The sequence below is a fragment of the Seriola dumerili genome, unplaced genomic scaffold, assembly GCF_002260705.1.
Source record: "Seriola dumerili isolate Sdu_G_001 unplaced genomic scaffold, Sdu_1.0 BDQW01000331.1, whole genome shotgun sequence".
NCBI classification, from domain to species: Eukaryota; Metazoa; Chordata; class Actinopteri; order Carangiformes; family Carangidae; genus Seriola; species Seriola dumerili.
Window position 1 is genome coordinate 3,547,169 of NW_019174586.1, and position 19,318 is coordinate 3,566,486.

The window sequence follows — 19,318 nt, forward strand, 5'->3', positions numbered from 1 at the left end:
TCTCTGTGCGAGTTAAAAATAAAAAGTCCAGCTGATAGCCCAGGAGATCCTTATTAATACAACAACAGAAGGCAAAATTAAATGAACAAGTTTCAACAGATTGAGTCCATAATCATCATAATAATCACCACTAAACATACGTATACCCTCTTAGAATACATACACCAACAATCGTGGGTAGTAGAATCCATTTGGTATGAACTCTGCCACCGAAGATGGGCGGGACCTGGAATGCAGATCTTGTGAACAGAAATAGCTCTGCACACCTGCTGCACTGTTTAATGAAGTTTCTAACAAAGGGTTCAGGCAGAAATAATAATTGCTTAGAAGGTACTGAGCATAAGGACTGAGGGGGGAGAGGTGGAATGGTTTCTATGGTTGTATCAAAAGCTAGACCTCTACAGATTAGATGCCTGAGGTTGTGTCTCCACACACATCCACATATACAGCCACACACATACATACACATATACACACACACACACAGATACATACATACCATACCATCCAGCCAATCTGCTGTGCAGCCTATAGACAGATGGGAAAGGAACATCGACCTCAAAGTCCTCCAGACCACTTTTTTTCTTTTTTCTTTTTTTTAAACCAGGGCTGCACAACAAACAAACACACACACACACACACACACACACACACACACACACACACACACACACACACACACACACACACACACACACACACACACACACACACACACACACACAGCAGCAAGGAGTCTGCTGTGTTGCCTTTGGATCTTTTGGATCCCTCTTCATCCTTTTAGATGGGTTCATAAAGACAGCAGAATTGAAGAATGCATAAATATTGCACATGGTTCATTCCTATTTAACTGTTCACAACCCAAATCAATGAGAAAAATAAATACAAGATGCTTCACTGCTTTTGATTTCTGATTTTGTGATCCTCTGATTTCAGATCTGAGGAATCGCCTGGCTACATATAGTAACAGTCAATCTGCATAAACGATCTGAAATCATGTTTTTCTACTCAGATGTTTGTTTTTCTTTGTCAGCATTTTTCTCAGTTCGTGGGACTTGTTTATAGATAGAAAGGGTTTGAATTCAAGGGTACAACTAACTCAACAGGAGGGTATGAGGATAATTTAGTAGTCTTAGCTTGACAATAGAACCAGGAGATTAGAATTTTGCTCTACTATATTTGAATATGTGGAGGACAGATAAACAAAGAGTTTAGTTGAGTGTTTAATGCTGTACTTTTTGGTTTAAAGTCATTAAAAGCACTCTGGTTACCAGGTGCTAGTTACCAAGCATCTGGCTCATGGCTGATGTTAATATCTAAGGGTGATGTAATGCAGGCAGAGGGATTAAATAACATTGTATTATGACTGAAGGCTTCATTATGATTTTACAAGTCCAATGCTATTCTGTAATAGTGTTGTATTTCATATTAGAAGCCTGCTACAAACCTCAGAGAGCCATTACCGCTTTACCGCTGTCTTTTGGCCTACTTTTTCATACCTCTGTAGGGTTCTCCATCAGCTCTGCACAGCTCCTCCCACCTGTTATGTTCCAAACACTGGTCCACTACCATCCATTGTCATTATGTTTCCATTGATTTCTTTGTGTGCTGACTACACTAACAAGCACAGGGAATGAAAGTGAAAAGTGGGATACTCTGTGTTGGGTAGGGAACATGACCTATTTACCCACCCACTCCCATCAGTTGAGTCATGTCTCCTGTCGTGTCACTTCCAGCTTAGCCGATCTGTTCCACCTAACACGTTGGGCTTTTAAGTATACTGAAATAATCCATGCCAATCTGAACCATGCAATAACGCTGGCATGTATACACCCATTCTGATCTTTTTGTTAGTATACACGATTATTTAACCTCAAGTGTAGCACCATAGGTTTAAAATACATATACGACCATTCATCCCTTACTGTATACACAACAGCTGAAGAAGCATTCTTCTATATGCATTTTCCCTGTCTCTCTGATCTGCGGCTGGGCATTATGAGACATCACTGCGACATATTTCCCTGTCAGAGGAATGAAACACCCAACCATTTACTTGAGGAAATGCATCAGTTGCAGGGGAAATTCAGAGTGTGTGGCTGGACTAAAATGAGCTTCATTAATGTTCACATCCAGTTCACTGCACTGCACATTTGATCTCATTGGATAATATTCACAGTTATTCTTGAGGCCAGACAGGGAATGTGATGGGGTTATTCTGAGGACAGAGACCTGGATAATGGCCAAGAGCAGTGCTTATTACAAACACCTCGACAGGTGTCAGCATTTCTTCCCACCATGTGAGCAGAAGAAAAGCAAAGTGTTTTCACCTCTGTTAGGAGGTTGTTTTCTTGCCATTTCTAAATCAAGACACCATGGTAAGCTGTAGTTCTCGTTTCAAGAATAGCACAGTTAGTTCTTTCATCATCCTTATTAGGAAGTGTCTATCACCTAGGCCTGCAATGTGTCTTAAGTTAGCAACTCTTAAAAAAGAAGCACGCATGACCTTGCGCTCTTGTGCCAGTCTCAGAGCTTCCTTTGTGTCTCCATCAGTAAGTAGACAGTTTAAGCCAGCTGGTGTCTGAGATGATGCCTTTAATCTCACTCCATTCCCTTCCTTGATGTGTCAAACTGGAAGGGATATGTAGGACGACATCACTTACTGTATTCTGGGACTAAGACTGCTCTTGCTAGACAGGGTATAATTAGCATGGAGTTATTAATCCAAACTTTCAGAAAGTCTGAGCTTCTACATTTTGGCTGCAGCACACTTCCTTGATTTCTCTTTGATACCAGATGTCCCTCTTCACTGTGACGAGAGCCCATTTCCTGGGTGTGTTCTGCCTAATGGAGGAGGGATAACTTGAAAGAGAATAAAAGTGATTTTGTTATTTATGGCCTTTCAACTCCTAAATGCTGTTTCTCTGTAGCTTTCTCACCACGATGGATTTTGCCAAAGGGCTTCCATTGACTCACCATCTTTGATTCACACATGTGACTGTGACTGTTCAGTCATCCATTTTGGCAAATGAGCTTCTCCCACACTTGATTTCCCTCTCCATCTACCTCCTGTTGTGATGCTGGCAATGATAGATACTGGATGTTGTTCTGATAACAGGCATTTAGAGAGTTGGTGGGCTGGCCGGCTGTGTGTACATGTGTGCATCTGCTGTGTATGCATGTATGTGTTGCTTGTTGAATTGTCTATATACACAAGTGGCTGTGTGCTTACATCAGATCTTATCTTCCACTCGCTCTGCCTCAGCTGGCTGAGGGAACAGTAATGTGGCATTAGACACCCGGCTGATTGTCAACAATATATTATGTACTAACTTGCATGAAGCTTGGAAGCTGGTTTTAACTTCAGCCTTCTGTGCAACTGTGCTGCTTTCTGTAAAATCTTCGCCAATTCCTTTTTATTGAATCAACATTGCATTGTGGTTTCAGTTCTGTTAGACCAACTGCTGTTTGAAGTATTTACACTATCTTGGACTCTCTATATAGCAATCAGTCACAGGGGCTTTTAGCCACCTTTCTCCTGCTTACAGCAGCACTGGTTATGATTCACCCACAATCCAGCAGGGGACCTGAGAGCTGCGGGGTCATGCAGTTGACAGACACATCCACACACATTGCACAAATATATGCATCTGCATCAAACACATGTGTTGAACAAAGCTCCTTTTTCAGATTCTTGTTCAGGGAACCTAAGGGGCAAATTGGACATGTCAGACTTCATTGGTTTTTATCAAATGGATTCAGCTACATGGTCTCCAAGGTCTGTGGTCTGGAGCTTTTTACTTAAGTATTGCCAAACATCTTTGAAGTCTGTGGAGAAGTAAGGGTCAGGTGGTTGGAGGACAAGAGAAACAGAGAGCCTCTGTGGCCTGTAGTTTTATACTCTTATATGAGTCGGGGTAATGGGAGCACATCGCTGCTACAGCATTAGTCATTCCGAGCAGGCTGCTATCTGAACACTGGCCATTTCACACACCATTTGGTGCCTCTGATTGAGATTTCTCCACGTCATTACAGCCTAGTTACTTGCGTGCGCAGACACACACGCACGCACAGTCACAAAGACGCATACACATACTGTACAGACACAAAGAGCGCTGAGGCTATAACGTGTGAGAGAGCCCACAGTATGTTTCGAAGCTGAATTATGTCCTTCACATGCAGTTAAATTAAGAAGTGAAAGCTTTCAGAGTCAAGCTTGTGTATATAGATTCACCAGTGTGTTTGCTGTGTTCCATTCAGTGACTTTTGTCAAAAGGTATACCAAGGAAGGGACAGCTAATTGTGTCCGCACCAAAACACAGACAAGTTATTTCTTACTTGACAGTGAATAGTAACATATAAAAGCTCTGTAAAAGCTCCGTACTGCCAAACTTAATATGTATGATTTCATTTTAATGACTTGTGAATTGCAGATAGTTGAACTTGATGATCCTCATTTCAATGTATGAATAGGAGGTCAAATTTTCTTGCCCACAAACAAAAAGAAACACTCAATGAAAAGCAAAAATATCTGCCAGTGTACTCTCATTACATCCACAAGCTTATGTTACATTTAGCAACAACACGTGTGGTTATTCTTTAAAATGTGTCCTTGCATAATGAAATAACTGCATAGTTATTCATGTCATACAGTATATCTTGCGACAGGTTGAGGCTCACGTGAAAGAAGATGAACAGAAACGTCACATTTCTTCCACTTTATGACTCCTGCATTTAGTTGTGAAGGTCTTGGTTTCAAAGAAAGATGTAATGGATGAAAATTATTCAGCAGTGCACCTCCTCAGCAATTTGTATCATTATCAAAGAAACAAAGTGTCTCAACTCCTGAAATTGCTTCAGTTCTATGTTTCAGTGCCATATTTAACTTTTATTGATGTAGAAAATAGAATTGTGTTCCTTTGGCGTGGGCAACAAAAAGCTCTGCAGTTGCTCTCTCTGTGTGAGACAAAATATGGCAAGACAAAGACTTTGAAGCCAGTTGCTATACAAAGTATGAGATGTTAGATGACAAATGCCAGGCATTCTGTCTGCTCCTAATTAGTTTTAGCATTTTAAAGAGAGTGATAGAAGTGGTGGTGGTTTAATGAGGAGCAGACTGGCACACAGCTCAGATATCATCTTATTAATTCTGGGTTGATTCTCAGAAAAGGTGTTTTATGTCAATAAATGACAAGTACTTAAATACAAAACTTTCTGTCACTTTAAACACCAAATAATGAAGCAGTGCAGATGATATCTTAATATCTATATTTAAATAGATCCAGGATATAAAAAGTTGTGACATAACTGTTCCTCAGTGATGTCTCGCTCCCATGGTGGAGCTGTGGGCGCTTTCTCTACACTCAGCCTGCATGCTTGTTTGTCCCCAAGGTGGAGATCATCCTGGTTTACCCGCTGGGAGAAATAATGGGATTCATGTCCTCCAGTTTCAGTCTACTGACTCCTTGCTTTCATGCACCGAGCACAGCCCTCTGGTTCCAAAGCAGTGGGATAGGTGAAACGGTCATTGCCATGGGTCTGCCAGTCAGCCATGACTGTACTGTGGCCCCCTCCTCTACTGGAACCTTGAGTGACTGATGGTTTCTTGTTCTGTAATACCCAACCCAACCCCCATTCTCAGTACGCATTCTCTCTCTCTATCTTTCACACACACCCTCACTTACGTATGTGCAGTCTCCATGGTAACGCATGGTATCACTATGGCACTGGTGGCCTAGCATGCTGCAAGCTGCTGTTGTAGTGGATTTACTGTACTAGATCACACACAAAGAGCAGACAGCCAGCAGAATGCTGCCAAAAGGCTGAATGGTTTGAGCAGCAACCGTTTGAGCTTATCAGAGATCATTCCTTTTTCCTCTGATAATATTTCACTTTATCCCCTCACTCTGCACCAAGAGGTTAAAATAAAAATCCTGCTACTGCAGTCTCCAAAGGTACATGAAGATTAGCTGGACATTAAATATCTCGATATGATCAGTGCCACAATCCTCGTATGCAACTTTGCCCTCTATTAAAACACCAAGAGCAAGGTTAACCTCCCCATTTATTCAGTGTTTGCCCTTGGAGGCCACTTTTCTTTCTGAATTTAAAAAAAAAAATCATTAAACCCTCGGTGTTATCAAGACAGCCCTGGGTTATTAATAAGAAAAGATAGCTTTAATTGTTTGGTTATATTTAATAATACAAAGGTCAACACAGTCCTCAACCTTGGCAATAGGCAGGTCTCTCTCTCTCTCTCTCTCTCTCTTTTTCTCTGGAGTTGTGCTCTCTAGTGGCCAGAGACAGAAAGAACAGCAGGGTGACGGGAACCTTTGGGTCTGTGGTCCTCGTACAGTTAGTTGTGTATATGCACAGCTGACTTGTGCTATGTTTGAACAGTTAACTGGGTAAGTGCTAACTCTGAGCCTTTTCTATGGCAGTGGTTTCTCCAGTTGACTTTTTCACAGCTCTGACTCTTAAACGCATGTTGTAACAGTCGAGTCTGTGGTATTCACAATTTAAATTTCAACTGTGCCTGTTAATACAAACATTTTAGTATATAGCAAAACAGAATTATTTAGCTTTACTTTTGAGCATTACTCTTGTGACACAGGTAGTTTATTGTACAAATTACGCAGACTATGATTGCACAATGATGGATGCTGACGGTACTGTATGCTCTTAGCTATTTTCAATTATTTTTCTCACTCTCCTACTGTGTGTGTATGTATCTGGGAGTGTGTGTGTGTATGTGTGTGACTACAGAGCAGTGAAGGTGCCCCCGGGAGGCCACAGTAGACTGGCATTCTGGGGCACTACAGTAATTAATGTACCCATGGCACATTGCCACACAAGCAACCAAAGTACACACACGCATACACATACACACACATATACACATGCAGTTTGAGTAAATAAGAGAGAAAGAGAGAAAATAATTTAAAATAGCTAAAAGCATAAAGCTTACAGTACTGTGTGTGTGTGTGTGTGTGTGTGTGTGTGTGTGTGTGTGTGTGTGTCACTGTGTATTTCTTGCTTGACTTTCTGATTTACATCATCTACTACAGGTGTTGGTTACAGAGGTCACTTGTATCTGTGTTCGTTGAGACGGAAAGGTTTTTGGCGTCTGAATTAAACCAGATTTTGTGTGTTAACTTGTATCGTGTGGGTCACAGTTCATGAACGCAGAGCTCTTCAGCAGCCAGCTCTCACATGCACATGAGCTCACCAGCGTCCACTTTTGTCTTGCAAAAAGGCAAAAAAAAAAAAAAAAAGACTAGAGCTACATTTTCCTCAGAGACTTCTGAATACAGATAATACTGAAGAAATTGAGAAAAAATCAAATGTGTATGAGGTGCACTATTTTTTATTGTTTAACACTTTCTTGTCTATTCAAATCACAGCTCTCACTTTTAGTTATCTCACCAGTTCCACTTCTGCCGTTGTATTTTATTTTGTATTTTTCCCTCTCCATCATAGCTTGGCTGCTGCTACGAAAAGAGCTAGTAGCGGGACCAATATTATCAGGCCTATACACATTTGCACTTTCTTTAGTATCATCGTAGGTGTTCCATTAGTGTCGCTCTTGTACAATGCAGCCTAACTTCTCATCACCTCCCTCAGTCCTCCTAACTTTCAGTGATAAACCCAGCCATCCTCCTGAAGGGCCACACTGTCTACTTGAGTGATGGCCCCAGTTTATCAGTAGAGTGGGACGACTGAAGCAAAACCCGGGATCTGCTTCTGTTAGTGCAGAGATCCATCCGACTGTGTTTGCTCATGGTGGAATTAGCGGTATCTGGTAGTATCAGGCATGGATAATGTGTGCTGCAGTGTGAATCAGATTGTACACAGGTTCATTATGCACCTTTTCCAGAGTGCAGCATTAACATATATCAGAGGGTAGGAACACACTATGCCTGCTGTACAGTGAAGCTGATGTAGGAAAGGTCACATTTTACAAGGTGCTGCATTAAAAAAGGACTGTAACTGAGTTTTTATAGTATATGGTACATAAGATATACAGTAATGTTGGGTCCATTCACTAAAAAAATATGGTTACAGTAGTTTTTGACTCACATTTGTCACACAAGATACCTCTATTTTCCCTGCATTTCTTTAGACATCTGAGTTTCAGTCAGATTATGTGAATGCAAAGTCAATTTACCCGGTTACTAAAGTGAATTTTATTTGACTATATGTCTTTTTCAAATTTCTCATAAGTAAAACCTATCATATTCAACATTTTAACTTGATGACATAATGTACTACAACTACAAGGACAGCCTTTGTATGTCCAGTAAGTTACAAATGTCCCTATGGTGCCAGCTGTTCCCAAGATATTGATGATTCTAGAAAGCCTAGTTCAACCTTCAAACAACCTTTGGCCATCATCTTTTCTTAGACCATTTGGGGTTAAAGGTTAGACTCCATCTGAGGAGAATATCAATGACAGCGAAAGGGAGAACAAATGCTTTTATGTCTACAGTATACGTCATGCCATTTAAGCCCCATCCCTTGTAAAGCAATATATTGATACTAACCCACAAACAATTATAGTTCTATCTAGCGATTTAGACATACAATATGTAACCACAACAGTGAATTAGCCTTTTATAAGGGCAGGAAAGTACTTTCCTCTGCATGGCTGACTGAGTTGCATCTTGCATTATCACACGATCTCTGAATGAAGTATCCGTGAATATCAGTGTGTGCAGCTGGTCAGAGAAAGAGGCTGTAGACAAATCCTGGAAATACTCTATAGATATGAATAATGGTGTTTTTTTTGTACTGAGATATGATTGGGATATAATATTGAATTTCCCCTAGGAGATAAATAGAATATCTATCTATCTATGATGAAATTTTATGATTTACATGTATAAACTCTAAATTAAATCAAACTAATTGCATGTTAAAGTGATATTTGTACAGCTCAAAGAGACAGATGTAATTCAATGTGAACAGACCAACTCTAAAAACTGTAGTTAAATCGTCAGTCAAAGTTCTGATTTCTGCTCTTCTGGTGTTGCCTTTAAAAATGACTTGAGTTTTGATTTTGAATCAAATGTGAATGTGCTCCTCTTGATAGCCAGTCCACTTGCTCCATCTAGTGTTCAGAGCTGCGCATAGCCAGCAAGTACCAGAGTACACTGACCCCAAGGAGTACCTTCAGTATGGGCCACAGAGCTCACTGTACATACAGTACATCTATGAAGAAGCATATACACCATACTCTTCATTTCCATCTATGGATTTTGACTAATATGAAATAGAGTCATACAAGCAAACCAATACACCATACTTCATGCCTTGTATTGACACTAATTGATGCCTTAATGCTGATAAATAATTTCACTTCATATTTGGTCAATCATAGTATTGGCTGGGCGATTTGTAAAAAAAAAAAAAAAAAAAAAAAAAAAAAAAAAAAGAAAAAGAAAAAATTGCGTCTACAGTTTCACAGAACAGAGAATTGTCTTTGTAAAAAACACTTTGCCTAATGCATACTGTTGTCTCAGTTGATTGTACATCGATATTTTTCAGTCCAAAGTGACCGGGCCTGTATAACCGGTTTAGTCAACGCATTATCGGATCATTTTACATCAGTTTTTGTAATATGAGAGCAAAGTCTTCTCTGCCCCAAGAAGGAAGTAGCCTACAATCTCAGCTTGCATTTTCGATCACTTTTTCCTTCAATCTGGTCCCTTCGAGCGCCGGGATACATGTGAGCGCACCCGCCCGTGTTTGCCGGATCAACAAGACCTCTAAATGAATGTTTAATGAGCATTTTAGAAGTCATAATGGCATGTCGCTAATGTCCTGTAATGATCTTCCTGCTGGTGGCCACGCCTCGATGCTTTTTCTTCCACTACGCCTCTGACAGTTGTCTGACAATGGTTTGAACTTTGCTGAATGTAGATTACTCGTCTTCATTTCACCGCCCGAGGACTGCAAGAATCCGAGTCACTACTTTGGCTTCGCTCGTAGAGAATCATGACTTTCCCCTTGAGAAAATCTGTTTCAGGTAGGCTGCTGGTTTATCTGAACATTACATTTGTTGAGTGCTTTTACTTCAAATTAAGTTTTACTGAGACAAAGCTTCTCAAGTTATCCTGAACAACGGTTTTTATGGCTCTTAGTAAAGCTGGTAGTGGTGTTTAGCAGTGTTTTTTTTATTGATAAGTGTTGACATTGTTGGTTCCACAGTAGTTTTCCGTCTTGGAACTGTCCGTGGTGCTGAAGCGGAGCTGCCTTTAGTTCAGTCTGAGCATCTTATAACTTCATTGTTTTGGCTCTGGAGTTTTAGGTTGGAGCTTTGCCAGTGTGTTTATTCAGACCACGCGTATGAAGTTTATGTTTCAGCTGTAATCTTTTAAATTTTAGCGAGTTGTTCACTATGTTTACTGTACTTTTATTTCGCGAGATTCCAGACTTAACTCTAAAGATGCCTAAGTATTGAATTAGGGCCCAAATCCATAATCTTTAGCTGTGTTACTGGGGTCTATTATTGATCAAAGGAAGTGAATAAAACACCTACGACAGTTTTGGTTGAGGACTGTAGATGGCACCATTGGTTAGGTTGTTAACTGTGGTCAATCCAGGACGGAGGAAAAGAGTGATAAAGCTGGCAGTCAGGGGTAGAAATGACAGTGTGTCAGAACATAAACTTAAGTTACTTCAGTAGCGCTGCCCATACTTTTTTTTTTAAGCTGGCATCTTAAATTCCTCATTTATCAGTGGTAGCCTATTATAAAAGTTATATGAGAATAGACATCTTAAAAGGTGGAAAGACATGGGCGTTCATATTTTTATTATTTATGATAATCCCCCGTCACAACATCACTGCTTATTCCACTATATTCATTTTGTATTAACATGACTGCTGACATCTGATGATGGCTACCTGCTGTTTTATAAGCAGGCGAGCTGCATCAGTAATTCTTTACTTATTTTCGTGACTTTCTGTTCAGTCTTGTCTGATAAAATATCTGCGGTATCCTATCCTGTCCTCCTCCATATCCTCTTCCTCCTCTTCGCCACCTCCCCGCCCCCTCGCCACCTACGCCCCTCTTTCTTGATATGTACGCTGATATGAATTATTCCATATGACGGGCAATATGGATATATTCGTTTTCTAACTGTGCACATGGACTAGTGTGTCACTAGTAAGAATCCCCGTCCTGTCCCTCCTCCCCGCCGCTCGTTCTCCAGGTTGTAGGTGGGATGCTCTCAACAGCTCAGCTGAGTCTGTGCTCTGCGCTGGGCTCACACACTGCATCCAGAATGAGGCGCCTCCTGCTCTTTTACCTTGGGCTGCCTCGCTTCAACCAAAGACAGAAAAACAAATGGAATCTCCTCAGTGATTCGTTCATATCATCCGCGTTGCCTTTCTAAAACGTTAAGTCTCTTCCTGACAGCAGCAGCTTCAGTGAGGGATCAGGGGAAACCAGATACAAACAGGTGTTTCCATCCTATGGCTGCGCATTGAGCTTCATTCACGACTGTCTGCCTTCCCGAATACCATGTGCGCGGCCATGTAGTTTAGTGAGATGATGCAAAACCGTTTACAGGGACTGGGTTTGTGCGTATTTGTTGTGATGCTGAGAAAATGATACAGTTGGAGGAACATGCAGCGTGTTGTGGTGAAAGTCTTTGTACAGCTTCACGGTGGAACGTGTGGTTTTTATTTTTTAAGTTTCACTTTTTTCTCGGAGATACAACGGATAATTCCTGAATAACGCCCAAATTCACGAAAAATGATTCATTTGGACATTATCTAAAAGGCTTCACCGCACTGCTGGGACTATTTTACTGTGTATTTTTTCCATAGTCCATATTGCAAATTCTGTGTTATTTAACCAATCGTTGTAGACTGTTTCCACTGCGCCTGGACGTTTCCCTTCAGAGTCCAGCTTTCTGGATTCAAAGGGGGTGATTATTTTCACGCTTCCTCGGAAGTTTTTTCCAGAGCGCTGCCAAACTGGCCATGGCTGCAGCGATTGCCAGCTCCCTCATAAGGCAGAAAAGGCAGGCGAGGGAGCGGGAGAAGTCTAATGCCTGCCGCTGCGTTAGCAGCCCCAGTAAAACCAAAGGAAGCTGTGAAAAACCCAGTCGACTGAACGTTTTCTCCCGGGTCAAACTCTTTGGGTCGAAGAAGAGGCGAAGGAGACGACCAGGTCTGTTGTGCAATTTCATCTCCATCTACTGTAGGGCGCCATTATATTTCAAAATCATCTAAACAAGACAGATATTAAGTATTGCTCCACTTCTACTTAAGATTCAAAACATTATTGACCCTGCCAAAGTTGGTGGGAGAATGAGGGGGCTCCCACATGAAGTTTGTCCACAGAGAAGTCACCTTTGGCATCTCAGGCTGCGCTGAGGCAAATATCAAAGTGATGCTTCATCCTTCATCGTCTATTTATTCAGTCCACACTGGCCTAGATACACAAAAGTGCTTATTAAGTAGATTTTGGAAATCACTCAAGGCTTGACTGTCGTTTCTTACTGTTAAAATTAAACTGGATAATCAGTTCAGCACTGGTCATTTTTGTATCACTGTCCAAAATGGATTAATACCTAAGATTGATGTATGGTACCCTTGGGTAGACTATCCCTTAAATATAGTTTCTTAATGAACCTCAAATGAGAGAGAAAGTTGACACATTGATTTAAATAAGCGAGTTGTAACTTTTATTTACAATTTCAAGCTGACTAGACATTTAGCTCCCGCCTTATATTTCCCTGTATATATTGTCAAGTTCTTTGTTGCTGAAATTATTACAATTTATCCAACTGAAAATTGATTTGAAAACTGAGGGCAGAACAACAGCTAAGGTGATAACGCTAAGTATTATAAGTGGAAGAGTTATTGTATCCCCAGACATGTGAGCCGAGGTCCAGGGTGGCTCTTATTAAAGCACTCTTATTATTGCAGTGACAGAAGTGTGTCTCTGTAGCCTGAAGCATACACTCCCTTATAAATCTAGTGCAGAGGTGACCACGACTGCACATCTAAGCGGATCAGATCTTTGTGAGTTGTATGTGGAGTTTCACAATGTGTGTTGACATGATAACTGCATAGTCGTACAAGATTCAGCTCTTTATTCAGCCCCCATCCACTTCATTTATGTCCAAGTTGTTTCATAACTCTGTATATGATGTACAGTAATTAGAGGTTGGGGTGCCTATTTATGCAACAGTATAACTATCCTACAGTTTTTACACCCCTCTCACTTCCAATTTCCATTTCTATCCTGTGGAGGAAGCAGTAAGTGCCAAGTAGAAGGCGTTGTCTGTGTGTGACTTGCAGATGGTGCCTCACTAAACAAAAAGAACTGGCATCTCTCAGAAATACAGTGTGGACTCTCAGTATATTTACTTTGGTGTATTGTCCGCTAATGTTGCATGCACATGGTCCTCCTCCTCTGTTCACACCACATGCTGACATATGTACATTTCTAAATGTATGTCTGTGTGTGAAAGTAATCCAACTACAGAGCTGATGCATATCTGCAGACCACAGTTCTTCTTTTGTCTAGGTGTCATTACTTGATAATGAATGAACACAGACAAAATAATTACAATATTCCCAGTGTCTGAACTGAATAAACCTTCTGTGTAACAAAAGTAACCTTAGCTAGGCTAGAAATGGCAGTACTGAAAGGTAAGTGAGATGAAAGGATAGATGAAAGGTGTGGTAAACCACAGTAAAGGACACTCCACTAGGGACAGTAACCAGGGAATGGAGAGCACTTAGCGCTTATCAGACATTACACAGATATAACACAGACATGCTACCCAGCCACTTCAAAAGTAAATGCTCTGCCACTTAAAACTATTGTCTTTTAGACTTACTGATGCTTGATTTTATGTTGCTGCACTTAGTATTGTAGCTTTTGCCCATTTGACTGGAAAAACTATTGCTCTCATCATCACTCCATATTCCTGTCCTTGTTTTAACTCCATCTAACAGACTGGAAAAATGCAGCTCCTTCATTTGCACCTAAATGTACTGTCAATGTAATCTATTTTTAAATAAATAAAGTTTTGATTTTTATTTTGATTTTTTTCAACAGCAAATATATTAAAGAAGATATGATTTTCTGGAAACCAAGGCAGTTTTATAAAAAAGTTATTTTTCTGTCATTCTACCTTCATTGGACAGTTCAGGTGTAGTAGAGTGATGGGAAGCATGGAGAGAGAAGGGGGGGGGGGGGACGCGGTGACATGCAGCCATCTTAAGACGACTGAGCCACCACACACAAAAGCCATTTTCAAATTTCATACCACTTGCTCTTGTCCATCTGTGATCTTATTTCATTGTTGTCGAGCCACAGGGGCAGATTTTCCCCTGTTCACCCCTGTTCCACTGTGGAGAAAACGCAGAAACAGTTTGCGAGTTTTCATGGATTGTGGACTCAGCAACACTGATCAAACCGTTCTTACCATTTTGCCATTTGCCACTACTATTAACATTAACTTCAGTGTCTCATCTTACAGTTCCATGAAACATACACGTCATTTAAATTGTTTCAATTCATCAGATGTCTTGCTTTATTTGTTTATATACCCTCTGGACATAAGAATGAAATGGCCCTTGTAAAGTGGCTGCAGGATCAGCGGGAGTCTGCGTATAGGACATCAGCAAACCCAGAGCCTTTATCAGTCATCTTGTTTCATAAAGCAGCAACCACCATGACTAAGTGGTCAAGCTAATGTGAATGTGAAATGCAATTGCAGCTCCTCTAATGGCTACCAGATTCTTATTTAAAATCTTTATACGAAAAGGATTCCATTAAAAACGTCTCTAATTCTTTTCCACAAGACGGTCAGATCTTTATAGTTTAATTTCCTTCTTCTGACATGTTATTATTTAGCAGTCCTAATTGTGAGTTGTTGTTTTTGTCCCACCTCGGCTCCACTCAGCCCTCCTACCCTTTGACTCGATTGGATTTTATGGCTCCAGGAACTTCCCAAAATGGCGGCAAGCAGTAAACAGATATCGAAGCTTCAAAATGTCCCTTTAGAAAGCTACGAGTGACATCACATTGCTATGTTCATGTCTTTCTACAGTACATGGTTTCATTCTTGTGTCTTCCTCTCCCTGTTTCCCCTCTGCTTTCACAGAGCCCCAGCTGAAGGGGATTGTGACTAAGCTGTACAGTCGACAAGGTTTCCACCTGCAGCTGCAGGCAGATGGAACCATTGACGGAACGAAGGAAGAAGACAATGGTTACAGTAGGTTTCAAGATAATATTTTGCCACGCTAAATTTTAAATCATACATCTACTGCCATGCTGCACTTTTATCAGGCGGAAGCTTTTACCTTGCTGTGAATTCAACATACTACAGACAGTGTATCCAGTACAGCAGCTTTGTTTTTCTTGCGTTCGATTATATATGCTGAATTCTCTTTCTGAATTGCTGGATTTGAGATTTGAACCGCATTCAAACTGTTCAAAACATTTGATGTTTGTGGATAAACAGTTCATAAGTAAGTGCTGCAGTACTGAGTGGTTGTTTAATTTGATCTAATCAAAGTCATTCTATAGCAACCTGAGCACAGAGGATTGGCTTTTCACTCTCCTACACACTGCCTCTGTGCTGAGAGCCAGTTTTGTCTAATACTATGTATTGATGCATCCCTATCATTGCCATTACACCCACCAGCTCTTTGTTTTCCAATAGACAGATTAAAGAGGAGATCAATGGAAGAGTAACAGCACAGCCACTTGTCTGGTAACAATACAGCAGAAATGGACCACCTTATAATTAGACAGTGCAGTGAACACGGCATGCTTTTAAAGATTAGGGTACAGTGGGGTTAATGACCTATGTGAAATCAACTTTGTCCTCACTCCAAATGAATAAATGTCTGCATGGTACACAGAAACAGCTTTGATGTAATTCCTACTGTGTTAATCCCAACACTAAGCGGATGTAAACACTTTTGGAGCCTCTGAATTAGTACCTCTGTATTCAATTAGTCCCTTAGTGGAGATGGCGTGTGTATCTTACATAGAAATAGCAGCTCTGTGCAAGTGGAGTGTTGTCTAAGCAGAACAACACCTTATAATTTGTGTAGAGTTTGTTTCCTAAATAAAATGATAGCAAAGTTAAATACTACACAGATCAGACCATGTGCAGGAGCAGAAATGAAGATCAACATCTTACACACACACTATTATACATGATATGAAAAACCAACCACCCCACCCATCATGTCTGCGTGGACTCACTTTTCTGTTGACTTGCATAACAACTGGCCCGCATTGGCACCAAAATAGTTTTTGAAGAGAAAATTAAAGAGTACTGCTGAATAGGAAGAGGAGAAAGAGTGAAGCTCTTTGCACTGCTCCAAAAATAGCGTTGTTAGGCGCTGGGTGCACTTGTCTCCATGGTGACGGAGAGCACAGTCCTCTTGGAGCTACCGGTGTCTTGTGATGGTGGGAGAGGACCCACTCAAATGTGTGTGCACACACACGCACACAAAAACAAGGACTTGATCTTTGCTACCGTAGCTTGCTGAGAAGACACTTTGGCCGTTTGGCTGTGGTCATAAAGAAGTTTGATATTTCTGTGACATTTTCATTAGGAAGGCAAACAATGTTAGAAATAACAAATCCAAGTCTCATAAATCCCTGTGAATTCCTTCTCATTTTATACAGTGTCAGCCATTTTCTTGTATTACATCACAACTGAGCAAACCCACTGGGTATCTTGGGACACAATAGGGGATTGTAAGGCAACTCTAAGTTTCTTTTCCTTGAAAGGAGGGTACTGTTTCAGTGTTGAAAACAAAGCAGTCCTATTCTCAGTCTTTTCCTGGCTTTATAAATAGACTCAAAAGTTTCCATTCATTTGTTAAAATGTCAAATTTTCCTATTCCCCTATTTTAGCAATATTGGAGATGTTGGATCCCAGAATTTGGCAAATAAATTAGCCAGTCTTCCGTTGTGTAATTCACTATGGTATTCGCTATGGTATGCACCCAAATCACATTTAATGTTTTTATTGCTACTAGACTCTTACATTATTTACCTACCCCAGCCTTATATTTTTTCTTTAAGTAACCCAGTTTTCTTCAACCAAGGAGCCACTGCTGTTGAACAGCAATCAGACCACAAAAGTGGTGTGTAATGTTGTCACAGCAGCTTACTTTTTTAGCTCCAATACTTTGTCGTGCTGTCATATTCAGGATACTCTAATTGCAGGCATGCTGTTCCCAGAATGAGTAACAGGATAAATGTTTAAAATGTGACTTGCCATTAGTAGGAACCTTCAGGTTTATTGTCACACTGAATCGCTCAAGATTCCTAGACTAGTTAGTGGGTGGAACTGAGACACAGAGACAGCCTGCAAGCAATTGTGAAAACTGTCCCTCAGGCCTCCTCACCCCTTCTTATTCCATGTGCCTCTCTGCCCCAGGAAAGGTCTGTGAGTGGGTGGCAGCCCTGCCGTCCTCTTCAGTGTGCTCAGGTGTTTCTAGGAGCCAGGAAGTAATTGAGTTTCCCCTCTTGAAAATCTCCATCAGTGCACTGGCTGGTAATCCTTTTGAAATGAAGTGGACTGCAGATGTGTACGTGTGCGTCGTGGTGGGAGTATGAAAGGATAAAACTCAGTGAGCGACGCAGAGTAAGGAGGGTGCAATTATAAAGACAAGAACTGCTCACATAGCAAGATGTTTCACATCAAATCATCAAATCTAACACTATTCTACATATAAGAAAGAATTATACAAAATGTTTAAACACAGATCCAAATGTGTTTCATTTATATTTGAATAAGTTTGCAAATCTGGTTGGTTTACGACAGTAGTGAGACATCTTATGAAAACACTCTGCATTGTTAGACCCTCCACCATTTGTTTAGAAATGTTTGAAGTGATTTGGTGTTAAATTAATCAATTAGACACTATACACTAAGTATAGTTTATGTTTAGGTTGAAAGAACATCTCAGTGCAGCCAATCATTTAATTTAGTTTCTGTCTTTGGTCGACATAGTCAATAAATACAAATTTGGCAAGCAAATCTATCATTGGTCAGCTTAATGAATGCACAAAATTACTGTACAGTACATCTAAAAATACTGTAGATATTGAGGTTGTAAATAGTAAGTCTTATCTGTTTGAGATATACATTTTACTGGCAGCATCTTCTGTACACAGCTGCCAAAGCAGGCGTCACCAGAGATACAGCCGCAGAAAAGATACAGCAATCTGTCATTTTGAAAGCTTCAAGATAGAGTGTGTCTCTTTCCCCAGGGAGCCATCTTTTGATTGCTGCACTATTATATGAATGTCAGTAACTATGTGTTGGAAAAGTGGTGCAATTTTTGGGTGAGCTTAAGTTAGTTAAGAAAGTAAGTCAACCACACTGAACCTGGGAATATAACTGAGTGTTTAAGATGCATTGAGTATGGAGAAATAGATAGGAGTTCTGATTATATAATTAATACATGAAAAAATAAATGAAATAATGATAATGACAGAAAAAAATGCTTAACATTGAGAACTCTGTTAGTGATTGATTATATTACATAAAAGACTACATCACTATATATTTGTGACAGCCGTTTTGAAAATATCTTCAGATCAGTCAAGGCACCATTTGAGGGCTGGCAAATATATTCTCATGTGAAATTTATCTGTCCATTTTGACATTCTTTTGTTGTTATTGTTGATATACACTGACCATTACATTATTTCATCGGGGACAATGAGAACATACAAGAGGTAAAGAGTGACAGAGATGGATAGAAAGATGGAGAGGGTGCAGCAGGGAGAGCGGACAGAACCGCAGAGCGAGTGGTTCTTAAAACGCCTTTTCACTGAACCGAGAATATGCTGCCAATGCCCGTTTACGCCAACAAGTAAATACATTATGCATTCCTCTGGTTGTTGTTTACAATGAAGGCCCAGAGAGAAGCTGGTCTGCTGTGTTAAAGCCATAAGGGCAGATGAAATAGCCCATCAAAAAGCCTCTATAGTGCACTTCTCGCAAAGGAGTCTGCAGATAGTTATCTACTAAGTGGCTGACAAGAGGACCTATAGTAAGGTCACAGTCTGACTCACAGCTTATCTGATGTGAGAATTAAGTTTAATCTCTCCTCTCATATGTGTCTAAATTTGGAAGTCTCTATCCTAACGTGATAATGTACAGTCTTAACAACCAAGAGGGAAACTTGAGAGGAATGTTGTTGCTGTGGATATCATTTACTGTATTTGGTACTATCAAAAGGATAAAACAAAAATCCACAGCAGTGGTGATGGCATCATTGTTTGGGAGTATGTCCAACAATAGTCAGAACAAT

At 40.4% G+C, this 19,318-nt stretch overlaps 1 protein-coding gene across 2 annotated transcripts in view; it reads left to right on the forward strand.

Annotated features, from left to right (window-relative positions):
- The window catches only part of fgf13 (fibroblast growth factor 13), a 94,417-nt gene that overhangs the window by 55,223 nt on the left and 19,876 nt on the right, over window positions 1-19,318 (forward strand). The window contains exons 1-2 of one of the 2 annotated variants that reach the window (XM_022760068.1): window positions 11,847-12,179; window positions 15,133-15,243. In XM_022760068.1, coding sequence (XP_022615789.1) covers window positions 11,990-12,179; window positions 15,133-15,243 — 301 coding nt within the window. In that variant the 5' untranslated portion in view covers window positions 11,847-11,989. Of the gene's footprint in view, window positions 1-11,846; window positions 12,180-15,132; window positions 15,244-19,318 lie in introns of those variants that run through there. The other variant, XM_022760067.1, reaches the window with a different exon arrangement.